This window comes from Osmerus mordax, chromosome 12, assembly GCF_038355195.1.
Source record: "Osmerus mordax isolate fOsmMor3 chromosome 12, fOsmMor3.pri, whole genome shotgun sequence".
In the NCBI taxonomy this organism is placed as follows: Eukaryota; Metazoa; Chordata; class Actinopteri; order Osmeriformes; family Osmeridae; genus Osmerus; species Osmerus mordax.
The window spans coordinates 7,743,563-7,758,758 of record NC_090061.1 but is presented as its reverse complement, the minus strand read 5'-3'; the positions used below and the strand labels follow the sequence as shown (position 1 = coordinate 7,758,758).

At 45.2% G+C, this 15,196-nt stretch overlaps 1 protein-coding gene across 5 annotated transcripts in view; it reads right to left on the bottom strand.

Moving 5' to 3' along the window:
- Nucleotides 1–2,693: 2,693 nt before the first annotated feature.
- Nucleotides 2,694–15,196, bottom strand: part of LOC136954609 (protocadherin gamma-A11-like) — a 69,087-nt gene continuing 56,584 nt past the window's right edge. For 4 of the 5 annotated variants that reach the window (XM_067248235.1, XM_067248234.1, XM_067248233.1 and 1 more), the window contains exons 2-4: nt 11,629–11,687; nt 7,607–7,704; nt 2,694–5,563 (exon numbers count right to left, since the gene is read on the bottom strand). In XM_067248235.1, coding sequence (XP_067104336.1) covers nt 5,238–5,563; nt 7,607–7,704; nt 11,629–11,687 — 483 coding nt within the window. In that variant the 3' untranslated portion in view covers nt 2,694–5,237. The remainder of the gene's footprint in view (nt 5,564–7,606; nt 7,705–11,628; nt 11,688–15,196) is intronic. The other variant, XM_067248232.1, reaches the window with a different exon arrangement.

The following is a 15,196-nucleotide window of genomic DNA, read 5'->3' as shown; positions in this document are numbered from 1 at the left end:
ACCTGCAGGATCAAGCCTGGGAGCCATTTCCACCTTTTTACACAGGTGTTCCTTCCATTGGAGGCATTGTATAGACCAACTGGAATCCCAGACATAGTCATAACATAGACTATTATCCAGAAACCAGCCATGTATCCATATCCTAGACTTTGTCCCGTTCTTATGTCATGTTTCTGTCTGGAGTTGTGGCTGGTGTGACCCATATTACAGTGCTCTGCTCTATCCTGCATCAGCAGAACAGCTGCAGGAAGAGAAGGAGGGTGAAGGGGTGTGTGGGGGGGAGAAGGGGGTGTTCCTCCCCCAACGCTCAACCTCCTGGACTGCCAAAGCTCTAACAGCGGAATAAAGAGCTTCAGAAGGCGCGGAAAACTGACTTCCTCTCCCGCCACATGCAATATATGACATAAAATCCTGTTCCTCACTAATGGGATATGATGCCCGCCCCCTGAAATATGATCCTCACCTCCTCTTCCTTCAGCTGCCAGAGGACAACATTTGTACTGTGTCCGTCATCACTCAAAAATAACATTGAATAACCATCATTTAACCAGAAGGACCTTGAAACTAAACTGGCATTTAAGTTAATCTCTGCACTGAAAACCCATTTACAAAACATACTGTATTCAAGTTTAAAGACTATGGCATCATGGTGTGCATGAGACTGGTGAGTGTATCCTCAGCATGTGACAGTGTCTGTGTGATATCCATTACTCACAATGTCTGACTAATGTTACCACACAAAGACAGTCTGTTGTCAAGGCTACTGTCTAACTAAGCCCGGGTTTTCCCAATTAGTCTTCCAAATGGCTGCACATGCCAGTGTGTGTCTGTGTGTGTATGTGGTCTGATATGGTGAGTGAGTGGGTTGTCTGCATCTCTTTGTGTGTGTATCTGATTGGTGGGGAATGTGCTTAATTAATCGAGATGGGGAGATGGGAAGAGGGGGTCGTAAAAGAACAATCCTCCCGTTCTGCTTTATCTCCCCTCTGGCGGTGCCTTACTTCCTGTCACATGGCACAGGAAGCAGGAAGTTCATGCCATGTGGTGACCACGAGAAGAATGATGTTAGAAAAAAGGGTGTTTGGATGGTAACATATGTCGAACCATGTGCTAAAATCTATCCACCACTGTATTTTACTATAATAATTACCAGGTTTGACTAACAGCAGTATACTGTATGTTGGTATTCTACTGCATGTTTTACCCAGCAAGCTGGTGGGCTGAGCTAATAATGTCGATTACACACACACCCTATAGCCCAAAGAACACTCGGAACAACGGGGCCAACGTTGCCCTGGCAACAACACATTACAGAGAAAAGAGGGAAAAGAGGTGGCCATTTTGGGTTCACGAGCCCTGAATTGTAGGCAATCTACAATGATGACAGAATCCTATGCAAGATCCTTGTGTAGCAGCTGGTTTATTTCACAATATACTATAAGTCGGGATTTTAGTTTTTGTGCTATTACATTGGAAAGTAGATTTTTTAAAGTTTTGCTGTAATTGTGCTGATTCCATTGCACAACGAAATGTGTGAATCTCCAGGGTGTAGCCATTATTAGAGCAGATGTGACTTATCCTCACAAATACCGGTAACTCAACCCCTGATTCACTACATCCCCCATGTCCGTACTTCCATAACCCCATCGCTCTGTTGCGTCACGGCTGATTCCATTAGTTTTGTTTTGTCAGGGGCTATTTATAGCCCCATGTTTCTGTTGATGTAGAATCTCTTGTGTAAGGCTGTGGAACCTGGGCCTGTGGGCCTCCTGCAAATCTGGAGCACTGAAGAGAAAACACACAGTCCTGCAGAGAGGTGAAAGGGAGGGGGGGGGGGCGTGGGAGGAAAGAGTTCTTGGTAAAAGAAGAGATGTTTCAAACAAGGACTAAAAGAGGAACTTCTCCCTTCTGTTCCCAGTGTCCCCAGTTAATATTTAATAGTATTGAGTATTGAGAGTGTTTATTGTTTCCTCTGGTGCTGTGTAATAAAGTTTTTCTAAAAACTCTGTTTTCCTGTGGGACCAACCTGACTACTATTCAGATGATGGCAGCCAGGAGATAAAGTGCTTAGTAATGTCCATGGAATTAACTTTATCTACCTCATCTATTTCGATCTAAGTTTAAATAATTTAAGATGCGCAATGTTGATAATCATTTGGGTATGCGTTGCATAACGAGTGTTCAAATTGTCTTTGAAGTATTTTGCAGGAAGTTGACATATATATTCCTACTGAAGAAGAGGAAACACTGACAGTCTCCCTCTCGTCTCAACGTTTCCTTTCATCGCTGCCCCCCCTGCACCCATCCCTCCTCTGTCTCCCAGCCAGAGAGAACGCTTCAAACGGGCGTGGGAGGGAAGCGTGGGGACCTGGGACAGTGGCACTGATGAAGGCTGGTGGGTGAATGTGGGTCAACCAGATGAAACACTCTGAACATCCCTACATCCTGTAACTAGCACTACACCGCTGACTCAAACAAGAAATACTGCATTGGCTCGAACGTTTAAACAGGGAAGCTCAGATAGTAATTTAAACTGTGGATTTATTCTTGTTAGAAATGGTGATGTAAGGATTTGAAAGAGTTTGTATTTACTGTAATGTTAGTGAAAAGTAGGATTATGATGGTTTAATAGACCTCAAAAGAATGTCTTGGAATATAAAATCACATCAGTGAATGACAAGGCAGACACTGGATTTTGAATGATTTCAGAACTTTTTATTTGAAATGTCAGTGTTCAAGAGAAAATAAAACAGCAATATAAATATTAGCATAAAAATAAGAGAATAACACAGGAGGGGGGTTGCGTGGGGTCTAAGCGTTTCATAAGAAAGATATTACAGCAGGATAGAATATTAGCCCAGCGTTTGCCGGATGGACATATATAATATTTATAATCATTTGTTCATACGGACAGAGAGAAAGAGAGAGGCATTCTTTCACAAATGCACTTCACAGAAAAAATAATAAGAAGATTACAGAAGGATAGAAAGATTTTCAGTATATCTTTTTGTTTCATTTCATTACAGGGTGATAAAATGGAGAGAAAGAGATAGAGAAATAATAAACACAAAAATATGCGCAACACATATCACAGGTTAACTAGTCTACGCGTGTCACTCTTTTACTTATCATCTAAAGTTATTGTCTTAATTTTCTTATTTACACTGAGTAAGAGTTAGTTGGCTTTCATGGTGCTTAGGTACTACATTGCAACACAAACTGTTGAAGAACATTTCAGATATTTGCATTTACATTTTTTTCGAAGTGGTTTTCTCATTTTTTTCTTGAAAAACAAATGCAACACATTCCAGTAGTAAGCCACGCCTTTTGGAAGGGGGACTTTTCTTTTGTAAATGGTGGTGTGGTCCATACTATACAAACAACTGGCTCATACTGTACCATCGACAGGACTTTTACTTTGTGTTTATTTACAGTGGGGAAGAGCCTTCACAGGACCAGGGAGCAGAGTGTTGGAGTGAAGGGTACAGTCGGAGGTTAGCATTCAGAGACTGGATTTCAACTGAGGGTTAGTGAGGGGAGCTGATGCCCCCCCTCCCCTCTCTCTGTGTGAAGTGGTATATCCAACTCTGACATAGACAGATGTGCTTGGCTCTGTCAACCTCTAACTTGGGTCAGTGCATTAGAGGAAGTTAAGGTCTGGGGATGGATGGGTCTACAATGGGGCCTCTGTACATTCAATGGGTAGAGCCACGGTTGTTTCCCCCTCCCCCCATGTTGTGAATGATTATGATGCCAACCCAGACGGTGTACCCATCGCCCTGCCCTCTCTGTCCCCCCTAAACCCAGCCTGCAAGCTGCCTCTTCATGCAGTGGAGTCCTGATGGACACGGACGGCAGAAAAAGGGAAACACTTTCATATCTTGAACAACTCCTCTATCCTACAAAGTCATCGAAAACAAAGGAATTTTTTTATATCTTCTCACTTCAAGAAATATAATCAGCACTTAAGGACGGCTTACGGGGAAATACCCCTAGGGGCCTAAGATGTGTCCTAACTCCTAGCTCAACTTAGTCCATTAATGATCTACAAGTTCCCTACTTCTAATCCCAAGTGATTAACCACTTAAATCATGTCATCTTCTGAATAACAACAGTGCATCTTATTGTTTGGCTCTCTGAGTGGGATAATGAGTGAGGGGGGAGGGGCACACAAGCTGGTCTGGAGGAGTCGGGATGTGGGGAGATGGAGTCTGTGCCCATCTGTGGCACTTCAGAAGGGGCAGTGCCCGCACTATTTGCCACCTGCACAGACGACAGACTGTTGATGGGATAACATGCTGCCCCAACCCCCCTCACCCCACCCCATATACCTCCCCCCTCAAGGAGTTCATGCTCAGGTCATAGAAAATCACTGGAGATTATCAATGAATATAGTAAAATATGCTTGCACAAAAATAGGGGTTTTACCCACACTATTGTGTCAGGTTAATACTACTAGTGCATTAGCCGGTGTGGTATTTATGGGTAAGGAAGTAAAGGTTAGGGTTCCTCCTAGCAAAACAAACATCAATGCATAGTTTTAATCTATACGGTATCTGTGTTTTTTTTTTTTTTTTACCTATGAGGAACATGCAAGAGTGTGTGTGATACCTGTGTTATAGCCTCGTCACGTTTCTCTGAGCTAAGGAGCATTATAGGGCGGATCCTTCAGGAGCCTGACAATGGCATTTTAGAATACATCAACAACAATCTATTTTTTTCCAACTTAGGGAAAATAGGGAATTGTAAATCCTACATATGACACATTTATGAATACATCACCAGGATCCGCCTTGTTTTCCCAGCAAGGTCTCTTCTTAGTCTGACTCTGGTATTATGTGAATCTCAAAGCACTGATTCACCCAAATACAACCCCCCATAGCCCTAGCCACTTTTTACTGACCAACTGCGTGGCAATACGTCTGCACGAGTAAAACACGTTATCTTGTCCAACTGTTTCTGATTAGCCTCCATAATGAAAACCATAAACTATTTGCTGTTTGCTCTTCCACCTTCAGCACCTTCAGATTCTTAATGGCCCTCGAGACAAACTTCACAAAATCCACATCTTATTACCAAGGATAACTGACCAGTAAATCACCCTGATTAGGATGAAACAGTTAATAGTAGAAGAGGCATAGGGAGTTTGAGGGGGGGTTGAATTTGAGTCCCGATCAGGGCTGGGTGGGGAGGGTCAATCAATCTACCCCTCCGTTCGTCCGTCCGCCCGGGCCATCCTACTTCTTCTCCTTCTTGGTGGACTTCTTCTTGGAGGCCGGGGTCTGGGCAGCCTTGGGGGGCTCCACCTGGGCCTGGGCCTGGGGTGGGGGCAGGGCCTGCTGGGCCGCGGCCTGCTGCAGCTGCTGCTGCTGCTGGAGGAGCTGCTGCTGGAGGAGCTGCTGCTGCTGCTGCTGCTGGGGGTTGGAGGTCAGCGTGGCCGTGCTGCCCGGGATGTACACGTTCTGCCGGTAGTCGGGCACATGCTGGAGGGTGAACTGGGGGCTGTAGCGGGTGCTCAGGCCCATGGTGCCCGGTCCCAGGGTGGCGGTCGCCTCGCTCACTTCTGGGGGGAAGAGGGAGAGAGCGGGGGAGGGGGAAGAGATGGGCGTGGAACGCGTTAGTGAGGTGTGGCGGTGAAGGGACATCAATGTTTTGTCAGTACAGGACAAAGATATTCTAATGACATGCTACACGAGCCAATATGCAAACATGAAAAATTGAAAAGACTAACAGAATTTAAAGTTTTTTACATGATATTATCGTTATATAATGTTAATTCCATTGAGGTGAATTGAGTGTGGCAGCGAGAGGGAGTGAGAAAAGAATGAAACAGAGAGAAGGGGTGGGGGGTGTTCTAAAATGGTGAATATGCACCGACATTTTGTAAAGGTTGACATAACCTAGTCCTTTGTGCTTTGCCAGTGACTGCATTTATTTCTGAATCCATGTGTGTGTGTGTGTGTGTGTGTACCCAAATGTGTATTCTGACTGTGTGCAAATGACGTAGCTGCCTAGCTCATATAATTCTCTCCCAGCCCCTGCATTGCAGCCCTACTAGCACACACACCACACACACACTCCCCCACACACTCTCCCCTCCCCCGCCCCTACACTCTGCTCCTCATACATGCAGCTGTATACACACAGCATACACACACCTGCTGGAGACGTGTAGAACACGCAGACATGCATTGTCTCATAGGCAATCCCATAGGTACATATCCTACCCTAGAAATCAACTGGAACATTCTATGCTTCTGGTTTGTAACTAGATGTTGAATCCATGGGTTATTGGGTGTGATAAAAACCCCTGTCCTTCCTTCTTAGGATCTCAGCTCAGCCCTACACGGAAAACATTTCATTTTGTGTGTGTGTGTATTGACGTGTCCTGGTGGGAGGAGGGCTGTTAATGTGTGTGTGTGGAGAGAGAGAGAGACAGAGAAAGAGAGAGAGCGAGAGCGAGAGAGAGAGAGAGAGAGAGAGAGAGAGAGAGAGAGAGAGAGAGAGAGAGAGAGAGAGAGAGAGGGAGGGAGGAAAGTAGCAATGTGCCATTGGTGGAAATAACAATGGAAACAATGACTTGAGTGGATGTGGCAACAAATCTCATTGAGTCTTCCCGGACTGTGTGCGTGTGTGCATGTGTGTGTGTGAGAGAGTGCTGGTTACTTGTTTAGGTAGGGAGACCTTGCTCTCAAGGACAACTTGATGAGTGAATATCTATGTTAGAACAATTATTTAGGCAATTCACACAATCCACAGTAACAGCCCAAATATGAGTCACTGTGTGTGTGTGTGTGTGTGTGTAGGAACTGCAGCAAGGGAAACTGTGATATCACAGGCTACTTAATCATCTGTTCTGTGTGTGTATGTGTCTGGGAGGGTGGCGGATAAGGCGTGTGTGTCTGTGTGTGTAAGTGTAAGTGTGTGCCCTCTAGCTTTTACAGCAGGCTCACAGCGTTCTGAACTGTGTACAATGCAAACACTAACCTTCTGTCATGTTATTGCATTAAACACATTCTGAGTGGAATTGTTCAATCCTGGAGACTGCGGGTGGATTTTTCCCACTGTATGTGTGTGTGTGTGTGTGCGTGTGTGTGTGTGTGTTTGCGTGCGTGCATTTACAGGCCCAATACAAAGAGCCATGGAAACATCAATGAGGACAGAGAGGGCTTTATCAATGAGTCTGGCCACATGCCCTCAAACCAAACAGGAAGATACCCTGACCTTTCCACCCCTCCCACCAACTCTTTTACCCTTCCCTCCATCATGCAGCCCAACCATTAAAGGAAGGATGGATGGAGGAAGGGAGGGACTTCAAGACTGGGGTGGATGATTAAGAGTGGTAAAGAGAACAGAGCTTGTGATTGTCTTCCCTAAAGTTCGTAGGTTTGATTTCGGGTGTCGACATATGAAATCAACAGTAAAGTCATATATTCAGTCAGATAATGCTATGAAAAAACTATTGATTTGAAAGACTACATTAATAGAAGATAAATGGATTTGGAGGGAAGGAGCGATGCATTGAACCGCAAAGATAGGATTGGTGGAGAGGGAGGGAGGGAGGGGAGGGGAGGGGAGGGGAGGGACGTGGAGGTGTTGGACTCACCGTTGGCTGCGGCCATCAGGGCTTGGAGCTGCTCTGCCTCGGTAGGGGGGTTGGGCCAGGGTCCGGTTCCCATGGCAACCTCAGGTCCACCGACGGCCCTATGGGAAAGGAAGGGGGGAGAAAGAGAGATAAACCGTCAACGACCGGTAGCCATTTTGAAATAAGGGGTTGTAATGCCTGTTGTTAACCGCCTCCTGAGGAGACGGTTGGTGCTTTATGATGTGAAGTCATGTGACCTGCTCAGAGCCTATAACTGGCAGGACAGAGCAGGATGTGTACTATGTACATGTACTCCCAGGCAAACAACACACATAAACACACGCATATTGTTGTATACACATAAACCGTGGTATGATTACTACATCCACACCATGTTGTATCTGATAAAACATTAATGGCACCACATTAAAGGGAACAGCTGTCTGTATGCTATTCACACACGCATTCACAAATACACCAGCACACACGCACACACACACACACACACACACACACAGCCACAAGCACACAAATGAGGGAGTTGAGCATTTCCATCTGGGCAGAATTCATGTTCAAAGACTTGTTTGTTTAAAGGCTCCCATTTACATGAGGAGAACAAAGGGGAAAACAGACCTGCTCTCTATTATGCTCACCTAAACACACACGCACACACACACAACATTTAGGTTAAATTATTTTTGCTGGGCCTCTTCTGGAACACTTTTCCAGAGGCACCAGACCTGACTAATCAAATATATACAATTCTGGTGTTATAAGTGTTTGTTTGCCTGACTTATCCAGTTTTCTGTTCCACAGTTAGTGCTGAGTGACTGTAATAAGAGCTCGATAGGATCAATCACACAACCATAGCAGACAGCTGGACACTGGAATGTAACTGTTCTAGAATCCAACTATGAAAACACACGCGAACACATACACACACCTGGGTAACTGACACTGGAATTCCAAACGACCTCAAGTAAATGAATGTGTGTGTATGTGTGAGTGAGTGTGTGTGGTTATAACCATTTCAGTAGCACCCCCAACCACCTAAATCAGGGGACTTTTAGCCCCAAGCAGTTGTGGGTAAAAGGTTTGGCCCCTTTACTAAACCCTGGGGGGTGGGGGGGGGGGAGATTGGCACATGAGGGGTTAAAGGGACGCCAAGGTCTTAGGTCCCACTTCCTGACTTAAATGAGCTGCAGTAAAAAGAACTAGATGGACATATGTGTGTGTGCGCGAGTGTGTGTGTAAGATGGCAGCAGTAAAAGGGAAGTGAATGCTCCTTCTTTGGTCTCTTTTTGGAACCAATTAAAAACCTCCAGGCATGGTCATCTAGATCGGGACAGTGACCAGGAGAGAGAGAAAGACCGAGAAAGATAATGCGAGTGAGTGAGGGGGGGGGGGGGCAGACTAGGTGAAGATTGCATAATTATTCTGCCAAAATCCAAAGTTTCTTTTATAAATGTGCCAGAATACAATTAATAAAAAACGTGACCAGTGTCTAAATGAGAACCAGACTGCTGGGTTACGGGGTAGATCAGTGGAGCCAGGTCGGCCATCTTGTGTCTTCCCTTACAGATAAGGGGATGCCTCGTTTGTCCCTAATTAGCGGCAGCCTGCACTTATCATATCCTGTGGTTGTGCTAAGCACTTCCTGTGGTCAGGATTATCACTTCCTGTGGGCTGGAGGGCTGTCTTGGTTGCCAGCCGAGCATGAAATACACATCTCATGTGGGAGGAACCCCACCTTTTGTGGACACCAATGTTCAGCACTCCCAGACAGTGTCCTTCAGGCCTATACTGTAGCTCTCTGTGGAAACACTCAAGTGTTTTTACTTTGGTTGTGTCACTACAGTGTTGTGCTAGAGTAACTGTCCTCCTTGTCTTTTAGACCTAAAATTAACTATATCTTCAACCCTTATCATATAACTGTCTGGTTAGGCTCTGTATGCAATCTGGGCTACTTTGTGTTTAGTCTTTTTTACAAAATGTCTTCATAACATTCACCTCTTCAGATTTTCTGTTACTGACAGGGTTTAAACTCTGTCTCCTTGTTTTTTTCTCTCCATGATATCGTCTTTTTCTGTTCTCAGTCATTCTAGCTCTACATCCTATATCTCTATCAAGATCTTGCAAACCAAGGCCTGCTGTCTTCTCTATGCAGTCAGATGGCTCCCGTCCCTCACCAGAGTCATGGAGAAGGTCTCCCTGTGTCTGCTGCCCGGCGGGGCCAGACAGAGATCACACGGAGACACCCCATGATGTCATGAGCTCAGAAGACTCCCTGCATCGCTCTCTCCGACAAACACACATCAAGGGATCCCCCCTCACAGGAACCAAGCATTTACACACAGAGGAATTATTGTTCAAAGACTTGTGACCATGCTTAAGTCCGTCACACAATGCAGATTAAGACAACAACTAATTTGAGAAAAACTCAACTAAATTGACTAAAAGACGACTTAGCACACCATGGCAAGTTGAGTGCGCATAGGGGAGCCAATCGTATTCCCCTGTCAAGCAGTTACTAGGTCAGGGGGACCAATAGCGTGGCTTTGTATTAGCTAGTAAGTCTGAGCTACAGAAACAAGCACATCTAAACACAACACTGTGCACTACCTATACTAGCCATGGCTACACTTTGCCTTCAATCACTGGCCTCTGATCAGATCTTACAACAATACAGATAGTGTAAGCATTGACAAGAGACTTGTCAAAACTGATCCCCAACCAGTCTTTAAAGGCACAGCGTAACCACAGTGTCTCTAAACACACAAGGTGATACCTTCTCCCCTGGTTGGGCGTCCATCGTATGTGTGTGGCATGCTTGAAGGGGCTGGAAAGATACATGGGTTAAAATGGCCTAAGCATCTTAGCATGTTAGCATCTAGTCACACCCCTCATGTCTACAGCTGAAGAACTCAGCACCTCCATTTTCTGTGGAAAAATAACAAGGAGTCTGGGACTTCAATCAGACATTCTGAAGGGAAGCTAAAATCACTTTTCTTTTCTTCGCAAATGAATTATGGCCAATGTATCCATAGCCTTGGTGGTATTACAACATGACCTACTCTAGTGTTTTTGTTCACTGTCAGAAATATGTGTGTGTGTGCATGAGCCTAAAAGCCCCATGGGTAAGAGAAACAGAGGGGAGCAGAATTTTTCCTCCTCCAGAGTGGCCCAGTCTTTGACTCACGGAATGTTTTGTGTAATGTGTTATGGAAACAACTCAGTTTAGCATAGGATACAGACCAAATGATCTGTGAACTGGGCACACACACACACACATACCCTCTCCATCCAAATAAAACTGCCAATTGTATCATAACAATACATTTCATCTATTCAATCAACCAGACTTCGGAGAGAGAGAGAGAGAGAGAGAGAGAGAGAGAGAGAGAGAGAGAGAGAGAGAGAGAGAGAGAGAGAGAGAGAGAGGGGGGGTGTAAGAGAGACAGAGGTAGATGGTCCCTATGTGCTTCTAGACTCTCCCCTCCCCCAGTCTTCACCAGTACTGAGTGATGGTACACAGGCGCAGGGAAAGATGTGGAGGGAGGGATGAGGCCAGGAGGAGAGGTGTGTAAAGAGCATCCGCCATTTTGTGGAGTACGGAACAGCCTTGAAACAGGCAAAACATCAATTTTTCAATCCAATTTGAAATACAAAATATGAAAATATGACTCAGAGACACTGATTCAGATTCTAAGTAAGAATCGTGTCCTGACTAATTCTTATGAATGCCCTTCAGCTGTAGAGTAGAGCTGATTTGATTACCATGGAACAATCTGAGCCAGCAAGCAGAGAGGTCTGTGTATTCTTACGTCAAGCTCCTTCATCCCCTGACATCTGTCCTCTCTCAATCCTTTGGTCTCTCTCTCTCTCTCTCTCTCTCTCTCTCTTCATGTCCCTTCCCCACTCTCTCTGAAATACTTAGTAGTATAAAGATAGGTCTTTGGTCATGAGCACACTCCTCAGTGGGTGGTATGTTTATGGTGTGTGTATATGAGTGTGTGTATGTGTGTGTATGTGTGTCTACTCACCCACTAGGTCCGGGTCTCTGTCCCTGGTTGAAACGCCAGTCATTGTTGGGAGGCTTTTGCTGTAAAAAGAGAAAGAAAAAACAATGTTCAATCTCTTCTTCCGCAAGTCTGCCTTCTCTGTGCAGGGATCAGTATAACGTTGATGATGTGAGTCCGTTTCTCTAGGGTCATGTGTGGAAGCGTCCCTCACTGTGTGTGTGTGTATGGACTCCAGACTACCAAGGAGACTGAAACCAAGGATACACACGATGACAACTGTCTGGGAGCTCTGGGCAGACATTTTGTTCTGAAATCCTCAGAGCATGAAAGGTCACTGAAGCGCACAGATACACACACCAAATCAGCCAAACACACGCGCGAATGCATGCTAGCACTGCGCATCACTGAATAACCACTTCTAATTAGGAAGAGAAAACAACAACAACAAAACAGTTCAAGCCAAACTAAATCAAACTAACTGAATGAGCCTGTACAGTACAAGAGAAGGATGTGTACCCTGGTTGGACAGAACCTCCTCTAATGATTCCCCAGATACTACAGACAACAGAGAGCATCCGCAAAATGGCCGCCTTTGTTTTTCTGATGCAGACAGAAACATTTTATGGACATGCTCTGTGTATAAAAATGAAATTACACTTACACTCACTCGCTGATCACTACAGCTAAGTTACTACAGATAAGTTACTACAGATAAGTTACGCTAGCAGAATCAATACAATCATTAGAGACTTGCCCAAGGTCTTTGTGCACAATCAGCTATTGTTGGGGAGATAGGGCTTTTAGCATCTGGGCTAATTGAGTGACTGTATAATTCACATCACTCTCATAAAGACCTGATTGTGTTTATCTTGGAGAAGCTGGAGTAGACTGTGAGAAATCAATCCAGTCTGAATATAGCTACTGTTTGTTGTTTTACCAGTACATCCTCAAACAGAAAAAGCCTTCAGAGACTGAGATGAGTGTTTTAGGGAGAGATACAATTTTTTTTCTTCCCTCTCAAAGTCATTCTTCCTTTCCTCACTCTCTGACTTCCTCTTAATCTCTCTCTCTCTCTCTCTCTCTCTCTCTCTCTATTCACATCTTCAAACCAATTCTTTAGTTTATCTTCAGTTCCAACTCTCCCACCTTTTTTCTCAAATCCATTGTTCTCTATGTACTTCTCTACCACTTCTCCATGCTTTCTCCTGATTCCTCTCTCTCTCTCTCGCTCTTCACATTCCCTCCCTTCACCCTTTTCTCCCTCCCTGTGTAATGAAGTGGTTCAGTGAATGGAGCCCTGGCCCGGTTCCAGGCCCCAGACTTCTGCCTCCTAATCGACACTGGAGCTCCCCAGAGATACAACAGCAGGCCAACATGCTGCATTATTAAAAGCTCTGTTCGACCACTGAGACATGGCGGAGGGTGAGAAGGGAGAGAGGGGAGAGAGGGAGGGGAGGGAGACAAGAAAGAGAGAGAAGGAAGAGAGAGTGGAAGGGCGGGAGGGAAAGAGGGAGGCCGATAGAAACCCAAAGCTATCCTGTTACAACAACACACCCACGGTGTCTGCCTGCAGTTCACATCGCACCCGACCAAAGGAGGCCGACAAGGTTAAATTTCAGCCCAGCCCCGGGGATCTCTCATTCAGTACTCCCTCAAACACAATAAGACAGCACCTCAATCTGTATGCTAATTCTCTTCCCCGTCAGAGCTATCCAGGCATTTTCAGGTAAAAACAGACTTCAATGGTTGACTTATTACATCCCCCTGTAAATGTCTCTACTAAACACAGACAAACAAAATGACTGCTCTCTTTTTCAACTATTATTATCCTCTCTAAATATGAGAATCATGACTTGAAGATGTGGAGAGAAGTGGGCGGACAGGAAATCTAATTTGCTCCATGACGCAGGGGTCAATTTGTTTCAAGTAGGCATACTACCTTACTGACGGATACTCTGTGTGTCTTGGCGGGCAGTGGGAATGGTGAAAGTGTGTGTCTGTGAGAAGGGGGAGAGGAGAAAGAGAAAAAGGGATTTTTCTTCTTAGAAAGTGTCCATGGAGAGGCCCAGCATTCCAGCTATGTGACGCTCTGACCAGACACACACACACATTTCTAGAGGTCAGTCCCAAGGTCAATTCACGCCACAGGCATGTGGGATAAAGGGAAACAGACACTGTATTGACACTGATGCTCCATGCTGGGACATCTGGGAAAACGCCCCCTCTACACTGTGGTGTGTTCACACCCCAAAAAGATAAAGGATCATTCACAAGAACCCTATTTTACACTATCAACAGACCAACTCAGTAAAGAAGGACCACTGGGAGAGCTCCAAGTGTAACAGACACTAAGCAGGGCTGGAAGAACTCCTCTGGAACCAGTTCATCTGAAACCAAACCAGAGCCGATTAGACTCTAGACTCCTTCCTAGACCTTCTGTATTGAGCTCAGAGGTTCCAACCCAGAGAGTCTTACCAACCTACCAGCTTCTAATACACTTACCATGATCACAGAGAAGGAGATTGGAGCTCATAGCTTGAATAACCCTGGAAATTACAATGTGGCAAAAGGCCATGGACAGGCCAACAGCCGTCACACACAGTCACTGGGATTGAGGGTTTAACCAATGAGAGTGAAAACAGTGTGTGTGTGTGAGTCTTGGTCCTCAGAAAGGAGAAGCTGCTAATCGCCTCAGACCTACATGTGGGCCCCATCGGGAACTGTGTGTTTGTGTGTATGTGTGTGCTTGTGTGTGTGTGTGTGTGTGTGTGTGTGTGAGGGAAGAGGGAAAGCACATCTGGTTCAGTGGATCAATGGGCGGTTAACCCTTCTATCCCCACCAAGGAAATGTGAATGAGGGGTGTTTCAATAACCGCTTTCCACCAAAGCACCCACACACACACAAACACACACACACACAGACATTGTATTCACACCAGCTGGACTCTGATAATCTGGTAAGTTTGAGGAAGTCTCTCTCACACACACACACACACACACACACACACACACACACACAAGCACACCCACACAGTCAATATCCTGTGTCCCTTCCCCCAAATCACACACACAGAGCTACTATTGGTCTAGACAGAACCATGGATAGAGTGCACCTGGTGCTCTTTTCTGAAAAGAGGAAGTCGTTCCTATCTTGGTCTTTCAACAGCCTCACACACACATGCACACACAGACTTCCATCCAGTGCTCTCCCAATCAACTTTACTTTCAACTGTGTCGATGATTACTCTAGGGTAAAATCTAATTCCTCTAACTTCACTTTTGACAGTTTCAACAAACTCCATGACACACTAGTAGAATATACAGTAAATCCACTAAGAACTGAGAAGACCTGCCTGTAGATGTTGACATTACCTACAGAAAATTCCGACACAGTCTCACTGAACCATAGAATACACGTGCCTATTTATTGTGTGTAAACACTACAATTCACAAACTACTAAACACTTCACTGTGTCTAATGGACCGTGCCATCACACCCGCATGGCCTTTTACGAAAACACACACTCACTCACCAGTGAGCTAATACCCTGGGCATGATTTTTATTTCTTAGCCAATCAGCGATTTTGA